This window comes from Pholis gunnellus (assembly GCF_910591455.1).
Source record: "Pholis gunnellus genome assembly, chromosome: 23".
Lineage (NCBI taxonomy): Eukaryota > Metazoa > Chordata > Actinopteri > Perciformes > Pholidae > Pholis > Pholis gunnellus.
Genome location: NC_136550.1, coordinates 15004782 through 15029382, shown reverse-complemented (window position 1 = coordinate 15029382; position 24601 = coordinate 15004782). Strand labels below are relative to the sequence as shown.

General features: G+C 42.9%; 1 protein-coding gene across 2 annotated transcripts in view; it reads left to right on the top strand.

Annotated features, from left to right (window-relative positions):
• The first annotated feature begins 554 nt into the window (after positions 1–554).
• lrch4 (leucine-rich repeats and calponin homology (CH) domain containing 4) overlaps positions 555–24601 on the top strand; it is a 43569-nt gene continuing 19522 nt past the window's right edge. For both annotated transcript variants that reach the window (XR_013767639.1, XM_079184805.1), the window contains exons 1-2: positions 555–911; positions 24170–24314. Coding sequence is in view for 1 of the 2 variants with exons in the window: in XM_079184805.1 (XP_079040931.1) it covers positions 740–911; positions 24170–24314 (317 nt within the window). In the remaining variant the exon portion in view is untranslated. The remainder of the gene's footprint in view (positions 912–24169; positions 24315–24601) is intronic.

Below are 24601 nucleotides of genomic sequence, written 5' to 3'. Positions count from 1 at the left end.
AACAAAATGATGTAATTATAATTAGTACAATATTACATAGACCTATGCAATAAAGTGTTATTGTATTGAGGTATTGCATGTTGCTGAAAAATCCCTCCATAAAAGGTCAACAAAAGGCAAACACTGACCCAACCAAAATGTTTTGTGTCTTGAAAATCAGCCCCCTCTACTTAACTGCATGTGGAATCATTACATCTTAACAAGTCTCAAATGTGCTCTATGCAGCACTGGTACGAAAGATATCATTTTAAAAACGTGTGTCCACAATAATAGGTAAGTTAAACCTGATTTTAGTTAGTGGCTTACAATATGTTGAATTAAGTTGTACTCTGTAACAGTTAACAGTTTTTTTTTCATCTGCTCTACCTAAAATTGGGCGATGTACAGAGCTGTAATCAATGTTTTGGAATAGTGTGATCAAAACTGTGACGTTCTTCTGAAGTTTTGCGCTTTTATTTTGAAGGAAGGCCACAGTGTTCCTGTAAATTTGCCAGCTTGATGCAACTTCCTGAAAGATTGACAGCTTGAACCGCTCTCGCTTACTAGTGGAAACGAGAGCTCCCGTTGTGTGAGAGACGCAATCACAACGCCAACTGATTTCTCTCGGATTTAATTTTGTACTTTAAAAGAAGTTTACAAGAAGCGCTCTCAGTTTTTGGAGTTTATAGCAATCTTCGGGGTATGACAGTGGAGCGGAATCTTCCAACAAAGTAAAAAAGGTGGTAGACGTGAGCGTCTGATGGCTGCTGGGGATGGAGCCCAGCTGCCTGCCACAGTAGCGGCCAGCCGCAGCGTGGAGAAGGCGCTCGAGGAGGCTGCCGCGAGCGGGGCTCTGAACTTGTCGAACCGAAAGCTGAAGGAGTTTCCCCGGAGCGCCAGGAACTACGACTTGTCCGACATTACGCATGCAGGTCGGTTTGCTTTTTCACCATTTTCCTTAACTTACAAAGCAGAACGAGCGAGCTAGCTGTTATTACGAGAACCGCCTTTTGTTTTGTCGCCACCTGCTTCTTTCTTCTAACGGAGTCGGCTCATCCTTCCGCTGCGCCGAGACGTTTCACAAGACTCGCTCAAGTAACAACGCACTTTGTTTGGTCCCGATGACTGTCACAACTGTAGACCTCCTACATGATGAATTAAGACTTCTTTCAAATCACCAGGCCCTCCCTCTTATTTCGACACGTGGGTAGCCCATCAAACTGTTCTGAAATCGATAAGAATAAACATAAAAGTGGCCCATAACGTATTTTTTAACCAACCTGCAGTGTGAGCTAAGTGTTGCCGTTAGCATCTGTGTAGCAGACGTCTTTATATCTTAAACTAAAGTCCCCGCTTGGTGGACTCTGAAGTGGAGGCTTTTACTTTATGGGCTGTTTACTGCTCTCTTTAAGCACATCCACATGACGCTCCAGCTTTTTAGAAGAAGCTTGACGTGTTTTCTTGAAGTGGACTTCAAAGTAAGAAGCAAAAAACCCGTCAGATACCACTTCCTCTTCCTACACAGGTCTACACTGGTTGTCTTCGAGTCGTTTTACTTAACGTCCGAGCTTTAGTCACTGTATGGTGAACTCAGTTTGACTGTTCTGGCCTGAACAGTGGTTTCGGTAAAGGTTTCGGTTGCCTTTAGTATTTTCTGTGACTGTTGAGCCCAGAGTGTAACAACATGGCAACCTTTAGTGAGCAGCTTCCTGGACTGTCTCTTGACTGTGTGTCACTCACTTCATCTCATTGAGCTGAATTGCTCAGCACGTTGCAGAAAGCCACTGATAACAGAGAGTCAAACCTAACTGTGAGGAAGTTGTGGAGCACGCTGTGGATTAAAGGGACCTACCTTGGCCTCGCCTTGTTGAAAAGAGGATTACACCATCCAGGTTGCTGAAATCAATCTGGCTACAGGGCTTTAAAGCAGCACCCCTATCCTCTGCTACTGCTTTCTGTGCTCTGGTAATTATGACCATCTGTTCATAACAACCCGGGTACAGGCCCTGTGGGATGAGAAGGCCTTGAACACACGCACAGGCACCTGCCGCTGGAGCAACCCGACCCTAATCACTACGGAGGGGATGAATACATCCCATAGCTGAGTTTATCCAAGCGCAGACTCTGTGATAAACTAATGATCCAGCTTGGCAAGTCAGTGAAAGAACAACTGATGTTCTCACAGTTGGGCTTAAAGGGGCAACAGCTGCTTACACTGTACAGTTTACTCTTCATGTGTAATACTCATGAAGATAGTTGTTTATTGTCATCTGTGGCTCTGGAGGAGCTTTGTCTTACAAAATCACCCTGATGATGTCATAGTGATGTCATTGGGGAAACTGGGAAGCCTGTGTTAGAAACTGGTGACATGGCGTTTGAAGACTTGGGAATATATCTTGCAAGTGGGGTGTAACGATGCTATTAGTATGCATTATGTGAGGTGTAGGATCCAGAACTTTGGAGCTAGAGCCATTAGAGTTGGGTCGATTTTCAGTTTTGCTGCTCTGTTGATTTGTTTTATTTTGAACTGAAAAATGATTAATTAACTATCAAAATAATGCAGATAATCATGTCACGTCAAAATAGGAAGGTCTTTTACAAGAGCCAGTTACTGTTGGCACAGGCTTTTCACTGGACATTGTATTCTCAAGTAGACTTTGAATAAATTCCAGAGGGATGTCAAGAAATGTCCAAATGGAATGTGTTCATCTTCTCCATCCGCCTTGGCTTCACCTCTAAAGTGAACAAGGCGGCTGCTGACTGTCACACTGACTCATCCGTTATTCATTCCGCTCTAATTCTAGGGCCGTGCTCTTCTATGGGCCCAATTGTAGACATTTAGTCTTGAATACATGTTTTTGCAGCACCATAGCCTGTCTTTGTGGTAATGTCTAGAATGTGAGTAATACGTTGCTCTTACTTTCTCTGAGATACCTGCTAGTTATGACAGACAGACAGACAGACAGACAGAGTGTGTGTGTGTGTGTGTGTGTGTGTGTGTGTGTGTGTGTGTGTGTGTGTGTGTGTGTGTGTGTGTGTGTGTGTGTGTGTGTGTGTGTGTGTGTGTGTGTGTGTGTGTGTGTGTGTGGAGTAAAGCACACAGAGACAGAGAGGAGGTTTGAGACGAGGACATCTCAATCCAGAACTTCTAAAGTACCGACAGCAGAACCGTTAACTCTGGACCGCATCAATACTACGGGGCTTTTACTCATTTAGAACCGGGTTTCGGGGAACATCACACAAGTGTGTGGAATGTGATGCATTACTAGCTCACCGTAAGCTCTTTAGAGGCATACATAATGTTTCTGAAGATAATGATCAAATATTGGGAAAACTAGGTTCAGTTTGATATTTAGTAATGCCGTAGTTGTGTCTTAGTGTTGATGTGATTTCTTCTTCTCCTGCTGACACACAGCTCAGCAGCGGTTGTGTCTAGTCCGGGAGAGGGCAAGAGGTTGAGGGACAAAGAGCATTACAGTAAATCAAGCTCATAGCTAATAAGCTGTTGGTGGTTAGCCTGGAATACCAAACAGGATAACACTGTTGAAGATAGGACAGGAGACAATTTGCACTTGCAGTATTTTTTTTTCTTGAAACGATGGAAGTGAGGTCTGAGGTAGACGACGTCCTCCGTCGGAGCGCTGCGCTCTGTTGACCCGGAACACACCGATCCAGGATGCTTCGATGGAGCCGGGTCTCTGCTTGATGTAGGCCCAACAATGTCTGATGTATTGTTGCTGGGCTAGCCGAGTTCTATTTCATCCTGACCCACCTCCTGTGAGCAGACATCAGCCAGGAGCAGGCTGGTCAGTGGAACAGCCTTAGGTCCAAGTTGGGCCAGCCCACCCCTAACCCCCTCCCTGTGTCCCGCGGCGGTCAGACCGTCCTCGGTGGATCTTGGTCGGACTGGAGTGTAGATACGGTTTTTGACGCTTTGTGTTTACATTGGTGGAGTCTATAGTAAGGCTAAAGATGAGAGGCTTAACCTTCTCGACATGTAAAGCTTATAACCAGGCTACTGAATATAACGGGCTGGACAATACGACAACATATGCTGTGAGTCGAGGGCTTCAACTAACATTTATTTTTCCTATCTTTATTCAAGAATGTGGTCTTTAAAATGTAATCATCACTTCAGATTTTGTAATGCTTTACCTCAAAACTCTGTCGTTGCACTCACATAGCTCTGCTTGAGCTTGTATTTGCTCTGCTTCTGCCCAAACTGTATGCTTCCACGCAGATATCCTGTGCTTCAGTCACACAATGCCGTCTTTGCATCCTGGCATCGCCTCTTCTCACAGGGCCAGTGGACTGTGTTGTCCATTCTAATCAGGTGGCACGAGGCTGAGACACCCTCTTTTATTTCCCTCAGGAAACCAGTGGTGTCAACAGTACAATTACAAAATGTCTGATATTCCAGAATATGAATAAAAATGATATTTGATTCCCTTTCTAATGTAATCAAAAGTTGTAAACATAGTGTCAGAGTGGCCTAGTCTGATGTTGGTCTATAACAGTTGAATGCACACAGATCACTTCCATATTTGCATATAGTTACCATTTGACAACAAATTAATTTGACCAAAAGCGTTTCACATCTAAACTGGTTTTAATGATGGAACTTTTAACCTAGTATTGAAGGATTCTTGCCTCAATATTGAACCATGAGTCAACTTCAGATCATGACCTCTTGTGTCACATGTCCATGGAAAAGGAAGTGTCAACAGGATGTCCTGCTCATGTGATCAGTTATGTTCATATCAAAGTAGAAGACCCCCTTTCACTTCTGAACAGCAAAACATGGATTTTATTAGACTGCCTTGTAGAGAAATGGAGATAAATAAATCAAGTATTTCCAATGTCCAGTCCTGTAGCGGACTCCTGAGGAGCATGTCTCTATAGCTGCTGAATGTTCTCTCTTGTTATGTTGCATCTCAGGTGTTTAGTACACAGGTAGCATACAGGCAGTCTGTCTGAGCTTGTTGGATGAAAACTGGTTGTCCATGGGGAGGGTTGATAATAATGGTGACACTCTGTCTGCATCATCGATGTGCAGGCAGGAGAATAAGAACTCTAAGCTGAAAGCTGTGTTGACCTACAGCAATCTCTTACAGACATGTACTCCTGGTCATTTGAATTGAATATGATGGAATTCATCTGAGAGCAGCCACAACAATCAGGGTCAATTAATTAGAAGTTCAGCCAACCAATCAGCCCAAAGTTCACTTCAAATGTCAATAATTAGGATAAACAAATCATAAATGAATTTAGACACAGCTCATTTAATATCCAGAGTGAGTCGTGGTGGGCAGGATGTTACAGACGGACATGAATATGCTGGTTGAACTGGGATAAGACGAGGCTGTGGAGGCCCAGCAGTGTTTATGATAACATCAGCCCCCCCTTCTTCTTCACTGGAGCAGCTTCCCTCAGGAAGGTCAAAGGTTCACACACACACACACACACACGCACACACGCACACGGCTTGCCTCCCCCAGAGTGTTTCCCGGTAGCTCAGAGCGGTGGAGGAGAACAAAGCCCAGCTATTGTACATGGTGTGCACCTTGTGGACTCACAAGTGAATACACACAGCTCACCCTTGGGCCGTTGCTTTAATGATAAGGTTTAGAAACAAGTATGGGTTTTGAAACAATGATATTTGTGTTTCTGGACTGAAGCTGCGGAATGAGCCCCAATATTCTCAATCGTTAATATCTTTTATATCATCACTTTCATTCCAAAAATATTTTTTCTAATAAGTGTGCAAAATGACAAATATAATAAATGCAATGAAGTAGAAGAACATTACTAGTGTACTATGTGATGTTTTGTTGATGACAGACCTCTAAAAATGAGGCTTTCATGTTTGTTAGGTTTTCAGGCACTTCTGATGTATTAGAGCTTTACATAATAATAATAATAATAATAATAATAAGTTTCCTAGTTGTGATTAGAACATCATTTACAGGGTGTAATCTGGTAATTACTGTAAATCTGATGGCAGAGGCCTTGTTTACATGGAACTGGTTTTACCGGGGGATCTTATGTGATCTGTAACTATTGCATATGTGGTCTGTGTCTTCATCAGCTGTGTATGAGTCTAAAGAGGACTGCTTTCATTATCGATCATTTACATTTTACTTTTTTTTTTTAAAGTAAAATCACAGAACACTTGTAAATGCCCTTTATAGTTTCCTAAAGCCCAACATTTGGATAACACTTGTTCAAAATGTAAAGCTATTCAGTTTACTTTCATATTTGACCACGAAAATATTTAATGAGCTGGAAAGGGCGCAAGTTTGGCATTTTGTGCTTGACATATGACATAAATATCTAATTGACTATTACAGTATGTAATATAATTGATTGAGTCTGTCAAATCTATTCACCTGCAAATGACATGCAATTTAATATTTGTGACTTTGTTTTGTCTGGGATGCCTCCAGGTTTCTGAGCTTTGTTCTCTTGTCATTTGAAAACGATGAGCCTACAGTAGAAATGATTAATGAGAGCTTTGATGGTATTTTGTTTGCAAATTCAGGAGGATCACCAAGTGATGCTCGGCATGCGTGGGAGCATTTGTTAAGGCCTCAGTACGCTTGAAAAGAAGTCCTGTCTGATAATCTGATAGCATCTGAACCCAGCTGTCCAGCAGCACAACAGGGGGAGAGGATGTGTTCTAGGATTTCTCTGTTTATGAAACAATCTGACAGCCACGCCCACTTTAGCAGTGATTGGTCAGGTGTGTGCTAATTGAAAGTAGGTGGGGTTTGAACTCCTTTTTTTTTTTTTTAATTCTTCACACAGCTGCTACGGTCACTTTTCTTATCTGAAGCCCAGTCCATCTGATTCTGTTTATTTGCTCCGGGAACGTCTGCTGTAAAAATGCATGGTGGGTGAGTGAAGTGTACAGCACACAAAATAACAGTTTTACTTAATGATACGTCAACAAGATGCAGGGAGGAATGCAAGCAGAGACTAACAGAGTTAAAAGGCAATAAAGGAAGGATCCCTTTTCTAGTCCAGACCTTCCGGCCACAGCAGATCCACACTGTGTCTCCTCTCCATGGATTGAAATTAGTTTTCTAATTCAGATTTAGGCCCAGAGAATAAGAGTCTAGATACTCAATATTAAAGAACTGTGATTGGGATCGGCACATCCCTCCTAGTAATAAACTAGATATTGAGCTCTTACTTTATTAAAGCAGGACGGTGGGGACCAGCAGTAGCTCGTGTGAGAGCAGTTTGGGTTTGTTCAGTCGCAGAAGCAATGGAAATGTTGCTGCAATAAACTGACCTCCAGTCACATATGACCTCTGGGGATGTGAGAGACAAGAGCTTGTTGTTAAGAGAAAAGGGGAGCTGGACGGCCAACACACACACACACACACACACACACACACACACCATACCACAACTGAGAAGGCTGGCAGCTGACTGAGAGAAATAATGAAAGGAAAGTGTGTGTGTGTGTTCCCATACCATGTTCCTGTAAGATGTCTGAGTGTTAAATAATAATTCCCTGCTGCTTTTCAGGCCCAATTCTGTAGAAAAAGTCCGGCTGTAGCTAATGAGTGCTTCAGCTGAGTCTCTGTTGGACTCCAATACTGGTTTAAAAAGTGGCTCTGAAAGTGGCAGCAGCTTTCTCCTCCGTGAAGGACGACAGCTGTGGTACGCTGCTACATTGGATTCAAGTTGTTAACAAGTCTCATGGCCAAAAGTCCTGGCTCTGTATGTTGTGGCTGAGACCGGAGGTTAGTTTGGTTTAAAGAAAGCGAAACATGGTGCAGAACAGAGCTTTGACAACTCCTAGAACAGAGACTGGACTGACCAGAGCACCTGCATCGGATGGATGCTAGCAGATAGCTTTGTGTCTTCATCCCTCTTTGGGACTTATTAAGATTTGGTTAGGTGAATGTGCTTCTTGAGATCCACATTTGATGCTGTTTTGAGACTAAATTAGCCTCAAAACAATCGGTATATCTCTTTAGCTCTTCATTGGGGCCTCTGATGTGCTGCAACAGGGATGGTGGACTTTATCGTCCTGGTACTTGGGAGGGCAATGTTGGTGAGTCAGTCAGTCAACTTCTTTGGTCGGGACTGAAATATCTGGGCAAATTGGATTTGTTCCAGATGGAAGCTCTGGGCTGCCCACTGCACGCAGCATCTAACAATAGGAGGAACTGATTGGCTCAACAGTGTAGCTGGTGAGCTAACCAGCACAAAGACAAGGATGCTCAAAAACCTCCAGATAGGAAGGAAGGAAGATTGTGAACATAGTAGACATTCTAACTGCTGAGAATCAACATGTGAACACTGTCAACGTTAGCATGCTAGCATACCTCTTAGGGCCCTATTTAAACGATCAATAGCGCACGGTCTAAAGTGCATGGCACAAGTAGGGAGTGTCCGACTAGTTGAGTGTTGCACAAGCAGTTGTTTCTTGTCTCTTAATTGATCATAGTTTGTACTTTGGGTGTAACATTAATTAAACTACTCGGAGTGTCATCTTCCATTCCCTTTATTGCTATTTGAATAGCGGATTCTGCTTATTGGAGAAGCGAGCGGGTTTCTGCTGATGAAGCGGATCTGCTTGTCCACGTTGTGAAAGCCGGCAGCAGCAGCAGGAGGCCTGGCAGGTGGAGCCTCTGCTGTTTAACAATCCTCTGTCCAATCCAAAACTCCATTAGACAGTGATAATGTATATATCTGAAGAAGAAAGTGCTGCTGTGTGTAACAAGCAGAGTGTGAGCTCGTTGAGAACTATTGCACATCTTGCCATCTTAATAATATTCCTTTAATACAGCAGCAGCAGGAAAATACTGCACCATTGACTTAAGACAATGTCAATGTCCCAATCGCTTTCTGCTGCCTCATGATAGCATTGCGCCCAGTGTGCGCCTGACCACGCCTCATTTTGAGAACAAGCACATTTGCTACTGGCGCTGTGTTAAAATGACAACTGTGTTGGTCTGCTCCGCTCTGAGCCAAGTGTAAGATCACAGTCATGGTTTCCTGCTTCCTGCTCTCAAATGTTTGAGTCATTTGTAATGTTTTGAAACCATTTTAGTCAGAGACTTCCTGCTCACCAGTGTGTTGAAGAATTATATCTACATCTTATCGAAATTCATTCAGACCATTTCATGGGTTTACAGTCTTACCGTAAAACCTGAAGACACAGTAGGAACCTGTGCAGAGCCCAACCACAGTCCAGTTGTGTAGAACTGGTACACTGCTGGAGCAGCCGTCCTCTTCGGGGGGGGGGGGGGGGGGGGGGGGGAAGAGACAGAGACTCACTGCCAATCACACCATACACCTTGTAGCAGCTAGAAGCTGCAAGGACACTGAAATGAAATACTGAAAGTATCAGTTTTCTCATGAAAACCTCCTGTTGTTGGCGTGTTTTCTGAAGGGAAGTGTGATGACCTATAAAGAGTGACACAGTAAATCCCCCCCCCCCCCTTAAAACAAATGGCCTGGTTTTAAGTGTGTTGCTGAAAAGCTCTCTGGTTAAGCTGCTAGAAACTACACGACTACACTGTTCTGTCAGTTAATGGTCGGGCTGAACCAGCCCTGGTTTTGTGCGTGTGCACACTTGTGTGTGCAGTTTGAGCTCGACATATGGCCGCTGCCTTCTCTCGCTTGTTTACATTTGTTCTGTGTCATTAAAGGAGACTGTGTGCATGCAAGTTGCTGTGGTGTGTGTGTTCCATTTCCTCTGTGCTGCGGATGTGGGCTGCCTGTTCTCTCAGCCTTCACTTCTGCTTTGTCTGTCTTTGTCTCTGACTACTTTCTGATTGCCACACACTTTCTGTCAGCCAACATGTTTCCATCCAAATCTATCCAGTTAATAAATGTCACAGAAGAAAGACTGGCCGATGGATCCATTTCCTCTAAAAAGATATTCATGGGGAAACTGTAAGGAATCTTACATGAACTGATAAATACTTGGCAAGTTGTAAGTGTCAGCTAATGAATGCCATGGCTTGTATTAATATAGTGAATCTCCTGTCTTGTAACGTGGACGTCTGCATGCATTGTTGCATTAACGGGGACCAGAAGTCGCCTATTCATTCAAATACATGAGGCTGCAGTACGCTCAATTCTTTAGCGGCGCTTTAATTTTCAGTATGTTTAGTTTAATGTGTGAGCGTTCCTCTCTGTGTGAAAGCTCTCTCAGAGCACAGCAGCTGGTGGGGAGGGGGAATCCCTCCTCAGTCCCATGGGAGGTAACCAGAGAACAGGCAGAGACAACACTACCAGTCTGCCAACAAACATGCACTGTGCCATACATAGCCTGGTCTGGGTGTGCGTGGAGGAGCATGGGCCACAAACTACTCCACGGTTGCCATAGCAGTTGTTTCTTGCGAGTCACGAGGTGGAGAGCATGTTGTCAGGCATCTGGATGTGAGCAGCATTCAGCTGCTTTAAGGTGTGAAGGTCTCCCTGCACAACCAGTCATCAGCTAGCTGAGGTCAAGTGAGGCGGCCAAACATCGACGGCAGTAAGCCGAAGAGATTATCGTTCAACACGGTATCGGTTGGTCCTGATAATGGTTATTATATTATGCAACAACTTTTCGCCTGTGAATTGTGTGCTAGTTTTCTTGCTTTCTCTGTGCTTCACTGTTTTGTTGTAGTGCATAAAAAACGAAAAAGGAGAGCCAGAGAATGTGAACGAAGAGATTTATTTTTAGCTGTGCGCTAAACACATCGGGACTAAAGATGGAGGCACCACAAATCTACCCTCCAGCCTTAAAACTCACCATCCAACAGCGTATAGTCAGGCAGGGCAGGTACAAGGAAAATAAGTTTGTTTGTGTCAAATAGCGCTTCCTACATAATCCACTCTTGCGTTGTTACTACATATGTGTCTCCGGTCCATAGATACTCGTATCTATGTGTGTCTCTCTTCAGCTGTTCTTTTGGGACAATCATTTCATATATCCTTGTGTTTCTTGAAGCAATATCGTCATTCAATATCGCCCAACCCTAGAAAGCAGTGAGCTGTAATTTGTTAGTGGTGTCTGAGAATTTTAACTTTTTCATGAACTGCTGGGAACTTCCACACGTTGCATTACATCTGACACGAGAGTGAGATTGCATTCACAAGCTGACTTTTAAATAGGGAAGTCACTTTTTACAGCCTTCATTTTTCTTTGCTTTAAAATGCAATACCCTTAAAATGAGTGTGGCGTGGCATTGGGAGTTGCTACTGTTCTTATTCATTGTGTCAGGTCCACACATGGACTAACTTAACACCCTCTCGATATAATTTCCATCCATTTTGTCACCCACTTATTCTGTTCAGGGTTGTTGTGAGCTGGAGACCTGGACAGGTGTAAAGACCAACCACATTAATAGTAGGGCTGCAACTATCGGTTATGTTTGTTATCGACAAATAAACTGATTCATTTCTTAAATAATTACTTATTTGTTTGGTCCGTAAAATGTCTGTAAATTGTTAAAAATGCTCATGACATATCCCCAGAGGGGCTAGGCCTGCTGATAAAACAGCTGTGTGCTGTGAACGATAAACATCCAGAATTCATACAACCGTAGTTACATGTGTAGACTCTCCCTGTTGTGATACAAGCTAGCTTCTTCTCTATCTCTGCTACTAGCAGGGGAGCCACATGCAAGGCCAGGACCACATGACCTACAAAACCGGTCCTCTTCAGTTCATTGGGAACTGTTGGTACCATTAAAGCTGCATGGCTAATCGGCCGTCTTCTTTAGCTTTTAACACTCGTTACACAAACCGGACAGAATAGTGCATTAGTTGGGACTATTTTCAGCAGCGGATCAATCCACATTTTGTGCTCTAGTGAGTATGTCTGGCAGCAGGACAGTGTATGAGGGAATCCAGCCACGCAGCACACTTTAAACTTTTGACATTTCATGGACAGACAAGTTGATAGAGGCTGGAGGGACCACACCAAAGGTCCCAGGATGGGTCTGAAACCAGGACATGGTGGCATGAAAGGGTCTCTACGTTCTTTATTTGCTTTTTCTGGTGTAGCTACTGTGTGCTCCAGGCTCAGCAGGCAGCCATTAGTTAATGGGCCTCAGTCCCATTCCTCCTGGCTCTGTGTTTGTCCTGCAACACAATGTAACACTATAAGAGTGTGTGTGTAAATAATCTCATGGTGTGGAGTGAACTGCCTGGTGAATAATGAAAGCCCAGGCCCTGCCTGTCTTATGTAACCCAGCAGTTCCATTAAGTCCCTCAGTGTTTGGTGTCCAGATGGCTGATTCACAGAGGAAGTCTGAGCACGATAGAGGAGGCACGAGGCCTCAGAGGGGTTCAAATGGCAAGGTCTGTGTCTGCATGTACTGAGTTACTTTAGAGCTTGCTTTACATTACTGCACCATCTCAGTGAATACAATCTGCTCCTCTCAGTCTCCGAGGATGGAGGATGTTGCTGTAACATACCAAATACAGGAAGCCCAGGCACTAACTTTAATGACAGATTTATACAAAGTGTAGTATAATGGAGCAGCGATGTGTGGGGAGCACACTGTGGTGACCAGGGATTAACCCGTGGTGGCAGTCTGCTTAAAATGGGTCAAATGAGAGTTGAATGCATGTTCATTACCCTACATTGTGCGTGGAGGTTGTATGAGGAGGCACTTTTGTAGTAGTAGCAGTTAAAGTAGTACTTTTGACTGCACAAATTCTGCCCTTTTTAGGTTGTGTGAGTAGAAGGTGGTCACATTGGTTTACTAACTTGGTTTGGTTACTTCCATTGACTCTGTAGACATAACTGAGGCAGTGGTGTCAGTGCTGTATGATAACATAGCACTGGTGCTACGAAGACTGAACGTTTTGGAGCACAGGCCACAAAATTGTAGCACGAGTATAAAAGTATTAATTAAATAGGCGTAAAGCATATGAAAATACAGTTACAAATACAATTTATTTTTTAGGACCTTTTTAAAAGAATATAGCAGGAAAACATATTTCTTCTGTTTCACAGCATGGACGTGGGAAGTAGGAGCACTGAGGGGGCTGCAGCCCCTCCTAAAACCAGCTATTATAAAAACATGTGAAGAGCTTGAACCTTAAAGTATTTATGGCGGGAAAGAAGATTTGCTTTGTTCTCTCACACAAAAAACGTTTTAATTACCTTTTAAGCCACAAAGTGCATTGCTGAGCTATTAACACCAAACCTCAGTGTCTGAGGTCATCGGTGTCCCTCATACTCGACTCAAATAACGGGGACAAAGCTTTTGGTAGCGTGGCCCCTTAACTCTGGAAGAGCTCACCGTGTCATGATAGATGATTATGTATCATGTGTTTCTGGCCCCCTCCTACTAACCATAACACCATAACCTAACTCACTGTAACAATGTCATCTCACGGTTTATACCTGATCTAATGTCTCATACAAGCCTCCAGAATGAGGGAGCTTGCTGGAAATGCCCTAATAAATACATATCCTGTTTACTGTATTTTATTTTCTGTAGTGGAACTGGTTTTGACACTACTGCAGTGTGCATACATGCCTGTTGCCATGACGATTTGAACACTACCATCTGCTTAATCAGTTTCTCACCTTTCACTCCGTAGTTTCAGCTACAGACAATATCCTCCCCCGTCAGTGTGTTTTTTAAATTACAAAGCTACTGTCAGCTTCCAGGGATATTTAAATTCCATTACAATGTATTATTCCATTATATTCTGGGCCCGATGCACTTTCTAAATGACTCGTTATTCTAGTGATTGTCCTTTCCTGACAATGCAAGTCGTGTTTTCTGTGTACTGGTTTGGTGTCATCTGGAGTTCTGAGTGTGTTTCTCCTTTTGCATGAACACACTGAGCTTTGCATATGAGAGCTAGAGCAGTCTGTAGGAGGGGAGGAAGAGAGGAGGGAGGGGATAGAGGGGAGAGGAGTCGGTGTAGGAGGAAGGAGACGGACTGGGGGGGGGGGGGGGGGGGGGGGGGGGGGTCAGGTGAATCAGGTCTGACTTGATTTGCTAAGTACAATTCATCAGAAAAAGGAGTTACTCCATCTCCTCTGTTGAGGAAATGAATACATCTTTACTCCTTTGACCTGCTTTGAGAAGGAAGTATGCCGTCATTCTAACAAACATGATAGCTGGACGATATGTGGCCTGAAGCAATAAAGGAACACATCTGCATTTAGAAAAAGAGTGCGTTTCCATTAAAACCATCGGGTGTTGGACACGGTTAGCTTAGCTGAGTGCAAAGACTGGAAGGTGGGGGAATCTGCCAGTGAAGCTCCACCAAAACTGATAGAATTGCCCAAAACAACCTTGTTCACATGTTGTGTCTTGTTATCTGTCTGAGTCACTGTGTGCTGTTGTGACTAACTAAGCACAGTCACTCAGCCAGCAGCTGTATGTCAAGAAAGGGCTGAGGAGAAACAGTCTAACTTCTACCACCGCTTATGTTTGTGCAGTTAATGTAACGTTAAAAACAAATCCATTTCTCAAGTCATACAGCAAGTTGAGCCCTGCTTCACGTCTTTGCTCTAAGCTAGGCTAGGTCTGGTCTTTAGTGTGAAGCAGCAGAGATCTTAAGGTGTTGAATAGTTTGTGGTGGTACCTTAAAGACTCACCAGATGTTCAGACAGTCCAACCACGTAAAGGGATTCCAGTGTTTCCCCCTAGGTTTACAGCTTGGGGGGGGGGGGACACAAACACTTAAACTTAAAGGAATCATGGTGTTCATGTGTTTCTTTTAATGACAGCAGTCAATATAACAACTGAACAATTATTTTAACTGTACATTGAACTAAACATCGGAACATTTCTGGACTTTCTGGGCGGTGACTGAACTTTAGCTGCTTGTGGGGGGGGGCGCTTTCTGCTTTCTGCTTTCTGTACTTGGACCCCGGCTGCTACTCGCAGGAGAGCGAGTGTTGCCATCTTCACTGGTGCCCCCCCAATACAATGGTAGGGGAAACCCTGGGATTCTATTGGTGTATTTTGTAATAGGTAGATATGCTAGAAATCTCCTAAATGAGCTACGACGTGAACTTTGAATTTACAATGTTTTTAATCACCGGTGCGGAATGTGTCTCCATAGTTAGGATATTTATATGGATTGTCTGGTTAAGGCATGTCAACAGGAGCATTTCACCAAATATTTCCTTTCATCCGATTTTGAAAATCTGCCACTGAAGAATGTAAAAAATTGATAATATAATATAATAATATACAGAGTGACGATTAAAATGTAGACTCTCTTAGTGTCAAGGAGCAGCTATGTCCATCACTTGTGCACACACACACACACACACACACACACACACACACACACACACACACACACACACACACACACACACACACACACGTACCAACAGAGCTTCTGTCTACTGTTCTGCTCGTCAACTGGCTGTAACTAACACTGTAACAGGAATCAACACCACCACATCCTGTCTTACGGCACACACAGATTTGTGTTGTCATTGGCAACATTGTGAAATAAAGCCAAACAGCATCAGACCGCATGGCGGCTCCAGGCCTTCTCTACCTCTCTAGTTAAGGTGTGGCTGGTATTTAAAGACGCTGATTCAAAACATGTTTTTATGAATGTATTGAGTTTTAAGTATGTAGGGGAACAGTCAGGGTTTTTAAACAAGTTAAGAGTTTTGGAACACTAGTTTTGGGGATTTGGGAGAGAGTTGTTCATGTTTACTAATATTTTTGGACCATAGAAATAATTTGTATGAATTTTGAAATAGGGTGTAGTTCCCCTTTAAAGCTCGCTATCACCTTAAAGCTGCACTACTCAATATGTTTCTACTAACTATGGATTAAATGACTTTGTATAGTGTGAATGTGGTGACTGATAGCAACAAACCCAGAGGTGATGATCATGAACTTTCCAGTTTGTCTCACTTTTACGGTACACAGGTTTATTTGCTGGTTGACTCTCATCACCCTGGTGTCCAGCAGCAGCACACAGCGGGGATCAGCCCACTGTACACAGCAGACTGACAACTAGCTACTAACTAGCTGGTGAACACATGGTATTTAGCATTAGCATTTAGCAGCGACAAAAAAATGTGATGAGCTAAAAGAAAATGAATATTGGATATACAAAGAAGTGGACACAAATATCTAACATTAGCCACCATAAGCTGCCTGTCTACTTGAGCAGTGACGCCTTTTATTACTCATAAATCTAACCTTTAATTTCCACCAAAATGGTTACATGGCTACGGGCTGCTGATGGGGAAACGCTTTTGACACGTCAAGTAAAGTTAGGGATGCACAGTTCATACACCTGGGCTTTGTGTATGGGCCCATGCTGAGTACTGGTTTGATCACAGTGTTTAATTAACAGCCTGAATGTCTCACTGTGAAGAGACTGCGATCATTCTTTTTGTGATTAAACTTCAGGCTTGACGTAAGCATTGCTTTACTAACTTTGTGAAACTAAATTAAAACTACTAAAGAAATACTTGCATATAAATTTACTGAATTACTTATTTTTCAAAATAAAAAATCCTACACCAGCAACTTGGTAGAAAATCTTCAAAATATACAGAATTTACAAGTGTAAACTTTGTAATGCAGCAACAAATTGGTCAACTTAAACAGCAATTAGGATCTCAGTATATAATGTGTATCGTATCTAACTAACATAGAACTGAATCGACTAGATCTGCCAAATGATCACAGACACCCGATGAAGCTGTTTGATTATCAGCTTGATATTAGTATGGTATCGATGCATCTCTGATTTAAATCTGAAAATGTTGCATATTATCCCAGAACGGTGTCTGAGGGCCACCCATAGAGCTCTCCCTGTGACTCAGCTCTTTGTGGCTCTTTCCCAGCAGCCCCTCAGCCTCAAGGATTTAAACTGGTAAAGAGCTCTTCTTTTTGTTGAGTCACTCCTCTCAGGGGTTTCGTTGTCTTGGCCTCCTCATGGTCGGCCTCTTTGTTTTTTTGTCACCCTCTCTCTGACTGCTCCATTGTCCATGCTCTCCTGCTGGTATTATCTGCCCGTTACTCATTCACCCCTCCCCTCCCTCTGTACCTTTTTCTTTTTTTTTAACAAACCTCACCCCTCTTCTCCAGAACGTGATACGAGTAGAGTCTCATTTTGCCTCTGTGCTCACAGGGAGGCTCAGGGTCCCTGTTTCTTTGTGGAGTGTGACATGGAATACACTTTCACGCTTATGCTTTTGAAATGACATTGTTAGTACTTCTCACACCACACGGTTTGTGAGGATGGATGGAGGTACAGTTTATGAACTCAGATAAACTCACACCAATTAGAACACTTTCAAAGGTATTGATTAGGTAAATCACAGAAGAGTGAGTTTTCAAATCTGCAAGTGTGAACACGCTCTAGCTACAAGCTTTCAGCGGGGTTAGGGTGCTTAAGAGAGGTTTGTCCCTTTACTCCTCTTCTTTGCATTCCAGGGTTGAGGGAGGAAGGCATGAGTTTAGCAGCATGCGTTTGCTTTCCTTTTCTCCAGTTCTGGTCAGATCTTCATCAGCTGCTCACATGTAACATAAAGCACCCACTCTTTTTTTACTTTTTCTTTGTCTGTCATGGAAAAATACAGACTGTTGATGCTTTCATAATGCTCCTTAGAAGTCAGTCCCGACCCTAAAGCAGGTGAGGCGGTCAGACACCTGATATCCTCTTGTTTCTCATGGCATTTCTTGGGTTAGCGGGAACATCCCAAAGTATTTTACAGCTCATTACAACAGCCCTGAGGTTAATACTACCTAGTTATACAACCTATTTTTTAGGTTGTGTTGAAGGCGTTGATACAACTCTGGGCAGTTAATGAAAAAAGAGAGCTCGAGCACCTCAGGCTGCTCTCCTTCCTTTAGTGTGAGCCGATGTGGTTGAACCTTCTGTCTCCCCTTTCGCTTTCTTATTACCAAAGAGCAGCTCCTCATCTTTAGCTGAAAACGACAAACAGGCCGGTCATATTAATGTCACTACAGAAGTGGATAGAACTTTGCCGTTGTGTGGTTAAAGATCTCTCTGTTGTACTTCCTGAGTGCTTCTGTAGGCCCAACAGAGTGATACGTCTTCTCTCACACCCACAAGTTAATCTTATCATGTTATTTCAGCTTCAGATAATATTTTAATCCAACCTGCATATCTTCTGTTGCTACACATATCATTATGTTTAATATGTATACTGAGCCTCTGTGGTTTCATTTCTTTTCTCTCCGTTTGTATCACTTAGTCAGGTTGAGTGTGCAGCTGTGTTATTTAGGTCCTCATGGGACTGGCCTTGGTATCAGCAGATAGTAAGTGATCTGATCAGACCTATGGAGCTAAAAGCAGACTTCCTCTTCTGAGCTTGATGTGAGAAGGACGGAGCACTGTCAGTGAATTCAGATATTCTCTGTTAGCGTGTCTCGATCAGCACCGCAATGTGTCTGTGATGCACTGAACCACACCCAACCACAAACGACGCCATGGCAACAAGAGGTTGATCAGTTAAGCGTCTGTATTGGCCTTCAGAGGCCCGTAACAGGAAGACTGTAGCTTCTTAAGGCACTGACAGTTTACAGGAGCATTCTTGTGACATGAAGGTAATAAGATTTGCAAACAGATTAGTGTGTTAATTGTCCCGACAGCACACAGCAGTTTGTGCACAAGCTCTATTGACTTCTAATGAAGACTTCTAACACTTCCTTGTAGAATAGAAAATAACATATCTGTGTTATTGTGTGTAACAAGTGCTGAACAGTCGGTCTACATGAATAAGTAGGCAAATAATCCACAAAATTGTGAAAGTGTAGTCTCTGAGACTTTGGAGCAGCAGACTGAAGACCTGTGTGATGTCACAGTGCCCCAGTGAGGCCCCAGCTTATGCAATACAATCTGCAATATGAGACTGCTGCTGTTGTATTTCCTTTGTTTTCACACTGAATTCTCCATCGTGTTGTAATGGGGTTTTCCTCAAGTCTTAAGAGACTTTGCTAAAGTCCTGCTTACCAGTGTGTAGAGGTAGAGGTCAGTGGGTCAGCAGTGACGTAAGTGGCTGAAGTGGATCCTCCTCCATCACATCCTGACCTGTAATTAGACACAGTGCCGTGCTCTCACAGGCCAATCCTGCTCGCTCCACTGATCCTTTGAAACCCTGCGACACTTTTTCAGGCTGTAAGAGCTGCTCTCACAGTGACGGTTAATACACATTCAGTTTGTTTCTACAAATCTTTTGGAAAGGTTGCACATATAAGGTTAAAAAAGCTGTGTTTAAAAGAGCAGGCAGTGAAATCGGTTACATGTTCCTGTTTTTAAATATTCCAATAACCAGGTTCCTCTGTTTCCAACGTCAAGACTGCACTTTGATGCTTAGGTTTTATTTAGATAAAGCTACATCGTCACTCAATGTTGACGATACCTAATAATAGAGGGAGGATTAGAATTAGAGGAGGCGGAGTTGGGAAGTAAAAAATATGATTGTAATTTATCATAAATTGATTGAGGTGGAGCTGGTTTGAATGCTTGGGCGTGGCCTTTATTTATGGCAGTCAGCACCTTTACACTCACTTCAGAGTTGCATCAACAGACGTCTGCTGTAGTGCAGTGTGGATTGAAACGTGTTAAGCATGTTGCAACACCACATCAGTGATCTAATAGCAGGTGTTTTCTGTTAGCGGTCAGAGAGGGCCCATGTGTAGATCCAACCAGCATTCAGTGAAATGTGAGCGCGGGTCATTGGTTCATGCAAGGTCCACTTGCAGGATTTATTTCCTGAAGGTTCAATCCCATCTCACTGTTTTCATCACCCTTATTTGTTGAAAGTTCTTGGAAATGTTTTCGTCGCTCATTTAACTGGCCAATGGCCATAGATTCAGCCTCTAACAAGTAGCCTGTATCTTTGTGTTTTCCACCCTGCGTTATGACAAATCAACCAGGCTCTGAGCTGAGGGAACAAAGCCACAACCATCCCCTGTTTGAAGCCATAGAAGACTCATGTAATCACATATGGTTAGTCACTATAACGCCAGCTGTGAACGTCTCAGCTGGATGGAGACTACTTTGAAACAAAGTGAGGCCAGTGTGAGTCGGCTCTTTAACCAGAAGGATCAGTTGGCCCTCCTCCTCTTCATGCGGCTTCGTAGAGCTGACGGAGCTCGTCTGTTTGAAGCCAGCGTCCTGCTGTCTCATGGCAGCCCGCTGTCCATTCCGCAGCACATGCTTCTCCCATGATGCTCGTAGTGAGTCGGTCTGGCTTTGTTACAACGGCTACCAGGACATTTGGGCAGAAATGCCTCCTGGGTAAAAAAAGACAGCAGGGAAAGGCGGTGTTCCACTTTTGTGTGTGTTTTCTTATATTTTTGTACTTAATGAGACCAAATATGGGCCACCAATTCTGTTAGGCATGGGTTTAAGGTTAAGATAAAAGCTGGAATAGGTTTAGGATGTCTGGTGAAGGTGAGGGAATGACTGAAGACATTACAAGGTGCTCATAAGAATACGATTACAAATGTGTGTGTGTGCACGTTTTGTGCAGCAAAGACCTTTACAGCAGAAATAAGTTCCATCCAAACCATCTCTTCCTTTTGAAACCAAACCTGAGCTCCAAGATATCTGGCTGTCTTTGGCTAAAGAAATAACATCTCCATCCCCCAGAGCAGGCGCACACACACACACACACGCACATTACTATTTCCACCCCCATCTATTGTTCAGACGGCTCCCCTCCAGCTATGGGACAGTGGGGACGGAGGGAGATCAGGCTTTAGAGCTACTGTAAAGTATCCAGCCTCTCTCACAACACTCATTCAACCACGCGTCTGTATTTATTAAGGCCATGTGAAATGGTTCTGATGGTCTGGTTTCTTTGTTCACTCCTACATTAATGTGAAACATGGATAGTATTAGGTTTACTGCTGTCCCCTCTCTTATTCTGTCCATGTAAAGGTTTTAGCTGTTTTCAGAGATCTGAAATGGTTTTGCCATCTTTTTTTCTTTTTAACAAAACCTTCTACAATAATTATTTCCATAGTTTTTGGGATTGTTGGTTTTGTATTAGAATGTCAGGAAATAGTGAAAAATGGCCATCAAAATCCCCTAAAATGTTTTCAGATCGCTTTACAGTCTGACTCCCTAAAACATTTACTGGACTATCACATGAGACAGAGAAAAGGAGCAAGTCCTCACAACTGAGGCGCTGGAACCAATCAATGTTAGACATTTTTGCTAAAGATATTACTAAAAACGATTATCAGAAGAACTGCTGATTTATTTCCTGTCAATAGACTAATGACTAGTAGTTTCAGCTCTAAGGTTGATGAAGAAACTTAATGACTCCTCAGGAAAGTGTTGATGAAACTTTCTGAATCCTGTGAGAGATCATGGCCAGAAAGAAAACATACAAACTCTGCTCTAAATCCGGGATACTTGAACAATGGTCATAATGGAAAAGCCATTGATGCTATGGTTCACTCAACGTTACGATAGATATCTATAGACTGAACCTGCACCATGTCTTTCTAATGTCTTATCAGTGACTGTGTCCCATAGTTATCAGCCCATCGGACTATATAATAACAAAAGTCATAGAATTCTTTCTATGGGAATTCATCAGCTTAATTCTTCCAAAATAAAAGCCCCCATATATACGCTCTACAACAAAGAGAGGAAGTGCCTCCTCCAGCCCTGCCGCGTCCAACAGCAATCAATAAACAGCCATTGGGCTGTCTGCCATTGACAGACTTCTGTCTCATGCTGCTGCCAGTGAACGCTCCGTGCTAATGGGGCTTTTTGGAATCACTGCAGCTAGATAGACCGTCTATTGATGCCTCATTGTGTCTGCTGCACAGTGCTCACTTTTCTTTTATGCCACATGCGGCGTGAAGTAGAGTTTAAGTGATACAGAGAGGAGGATATGTTGATGACGGGTCAATACTGAGCATGCTCAGTTATTCAGTCATTAGGATAGGGGGAGGTTTGGGAGGAGGAAGGTAGGAGATTTTTGAGGGAGAGAGGAAAGAAAATAAGGGGACAGAAAATGGAGAAGACGTTCAAAATCAACCAGGTCATTTAAAACCATTATAATACTTGTGAAATTAGCAGTTAGAACCTCTTTATCTTTAGCAAAGTGATGTTTTACGGAGTAAAACGGATTATAAGAAATTGAGCATGGATTCCATTGCTCAGAAGTGGGCGTGGCTTAGGGAGCATGTGGAGCATTGTTAGATCAGGAGGACCACCATAAGAAATCCATCAACTGGACCACAACCACAATGCTGATGTCCAAACATGGTGACACTCTGCTAGCTGCTGCAACCCACCAGCTATACACACCTGCCTATTATATATAGTACGTCCCAAATCCATTTGATTGGATGGGTTACTGTAACGCCTCTTAGTGCAGGTGGAGTCATTAAAAATACCCGTACAATAAAACCCTGAGAAAAAAAAGATGTGGTATAAACTGAGATTATTGAACAAATTATGGATGGAGACGGGATTAGAATTTTGAGAATGTTTCTTTTGTACTTTTGGGTCTGAAGTGATTCAGCCTGAAATCAAAAAAGTATTAACAATTATTTTCATCAGAGAATTGATCTGTAGTTTTCTTGATTAATCAAATAATCATAAACCGTATAAAATGGCAGAAAATAAACTGACCATCACATCACATTTTACTTAAACAAAAAATAGTTAATTCCAGCTTTAGGAAGTCCATTGCATTCACCATATCACAAATTAGAGAATTGAATAAAATAAACTTTATTGTCCAGTCGAGGCAGCAAAATGATCTTTGGTCTCACCCAGGAAAATATAAACACAGTAATCATTGCAGTCTGAAAACTAAAAAACCTTTCATTACTGTTGATAGAATTAATTTATGATCTAATTCCAATTATTCCGAAAAAAGAAATTTCTAAATTGGTGCAAGGTAAATCCGAGTCTGCTCATTTCAGTCGGGCTGTGGTGGAATCATTTACAGCTGTGTACCCGGGATGATCTAGTTTAAATCCAACTATGGTGGCAACAAGACACAAACATTTGCAAACTAGTGAGAGCAAAAAGGAAAGATTTCTCCCAAAGAGAGTCTTATGTTGGGCTCGGTTGTAAAATCGTTGCTCTGATGGCGATGGTTCATCTGGATTCGTGTATCCTAAGAATGGCCGACATCCAGTCCCTCTGCAGACAGAGCAGGAAGCAGCAGCTACTGATGGAAACGCTCACCCAGTCTGGTCAGAGGTGGACGACTGTTCGCTTTGCCAAGATTCTGCCACAGCAGTGTGGCTTCCTCGCTCTGAGCCGTTCCTTTTAGGTTCATAGTGTTCATGCTGTCATAAGGCACAAGATTACACAGCATGTAAAACCAAAGTAAGAATGGGATTGGTGTCATCGGGTTAAGGTCAGCCTACGAAGTGATCACAGAAAGCTTGCATTACATGTCAGGAGACTGACACCTGGAACAAAAGATGCTCTATCATGGGGTGTCATGGGAATTGTAGGATTGTGCTTGACCCACACTTAGTCAGGATATATCAGCCTCTGCTGCTTTGAGTCTGTGAAAACTGCTATGGAAGTCCAACACTGACTGACTTGGTTAACCCTTTAACTTCAGGCTTTCCCAAGACTTTTTTTGTGGGAGTTGTTTTTGATTCCATCAACCTCCATTCTTTGTCCTTTGTTTGGTCTTTGGCACTGAGGGGATTATTTATTGTTACATATTTTGGTGAAAGCTCTCATTCTTTGTCATATAATTAGTTCTATGGCATATTGCCATTATTTGACAGTGACAGGAAACATGAGGGGAGAGAGAGGTGAATGACACGGAACAACAGTTTAGATGGGTTGAATTGGGGAAGTACATCACAGTACATGGTGTGCATGTTAGACAGCTGGATCACCCTGGAACACCCGTCTATCTCAGTTTTTAAAAAACAAAACAAGCTTCATTCTATCTGAAGAATTTCAAGAACTTTCCAGAAATTCCGCTCCAGAAATCACAAAGTTTGAATATCAAATTGTAATATTGCAAAAATCTGCCCCAAAAACAATTGTAGTTATCATTTTCAGGAGCTTTGGTCCCATCTCTAAATCAAGTGACTCCAATTCTGTTTTAGCAGGAGACCTTGAATATTATTCTTTCAGTCATTAGTGTCTACTAACAGATGTCTTCCTTTGCTTTGTGTGGTATCAGTGTGAACACTATAGGAACTGATGGACCAGTCTAACGTTGGGTCATTTTGTGTCTTGTTAGATCTGTCTAAGAACCGGCTGTGTGAGCTGCCGGAGGAGCTTTGTCAGTTCATCTCTCTGGAGACGCTGAGCCTTTATCACAATGGGATGCGTTCACTGTCCTCCAGCCTGGGCAACCTCCAGGCCCTCACCTACCTCAACCTTAGGTAAGGCAACACCACGCTCACGGTCCAGGTCTATTCCTCTTATTCTATTGTAGTTTGTGGAGTTACAGTTCTTAAAAACGGACCCATCACACACTGATGGTTCCGTCTCTTCTGGTCTCCTCTGATGGATAAAGTCCATTTCTATCAGCACTTTAGTTCAAAATCAGTATGTTTTTTGGGGGTTTGTGGCGAGGAATGATGAGAAAATAAAAGACTGAGCCAAATTAAGGTAGTTAACACAAAAATAACCAATAATAGCCTATAAAGTCTGCTGCGTTGGTAGGGAA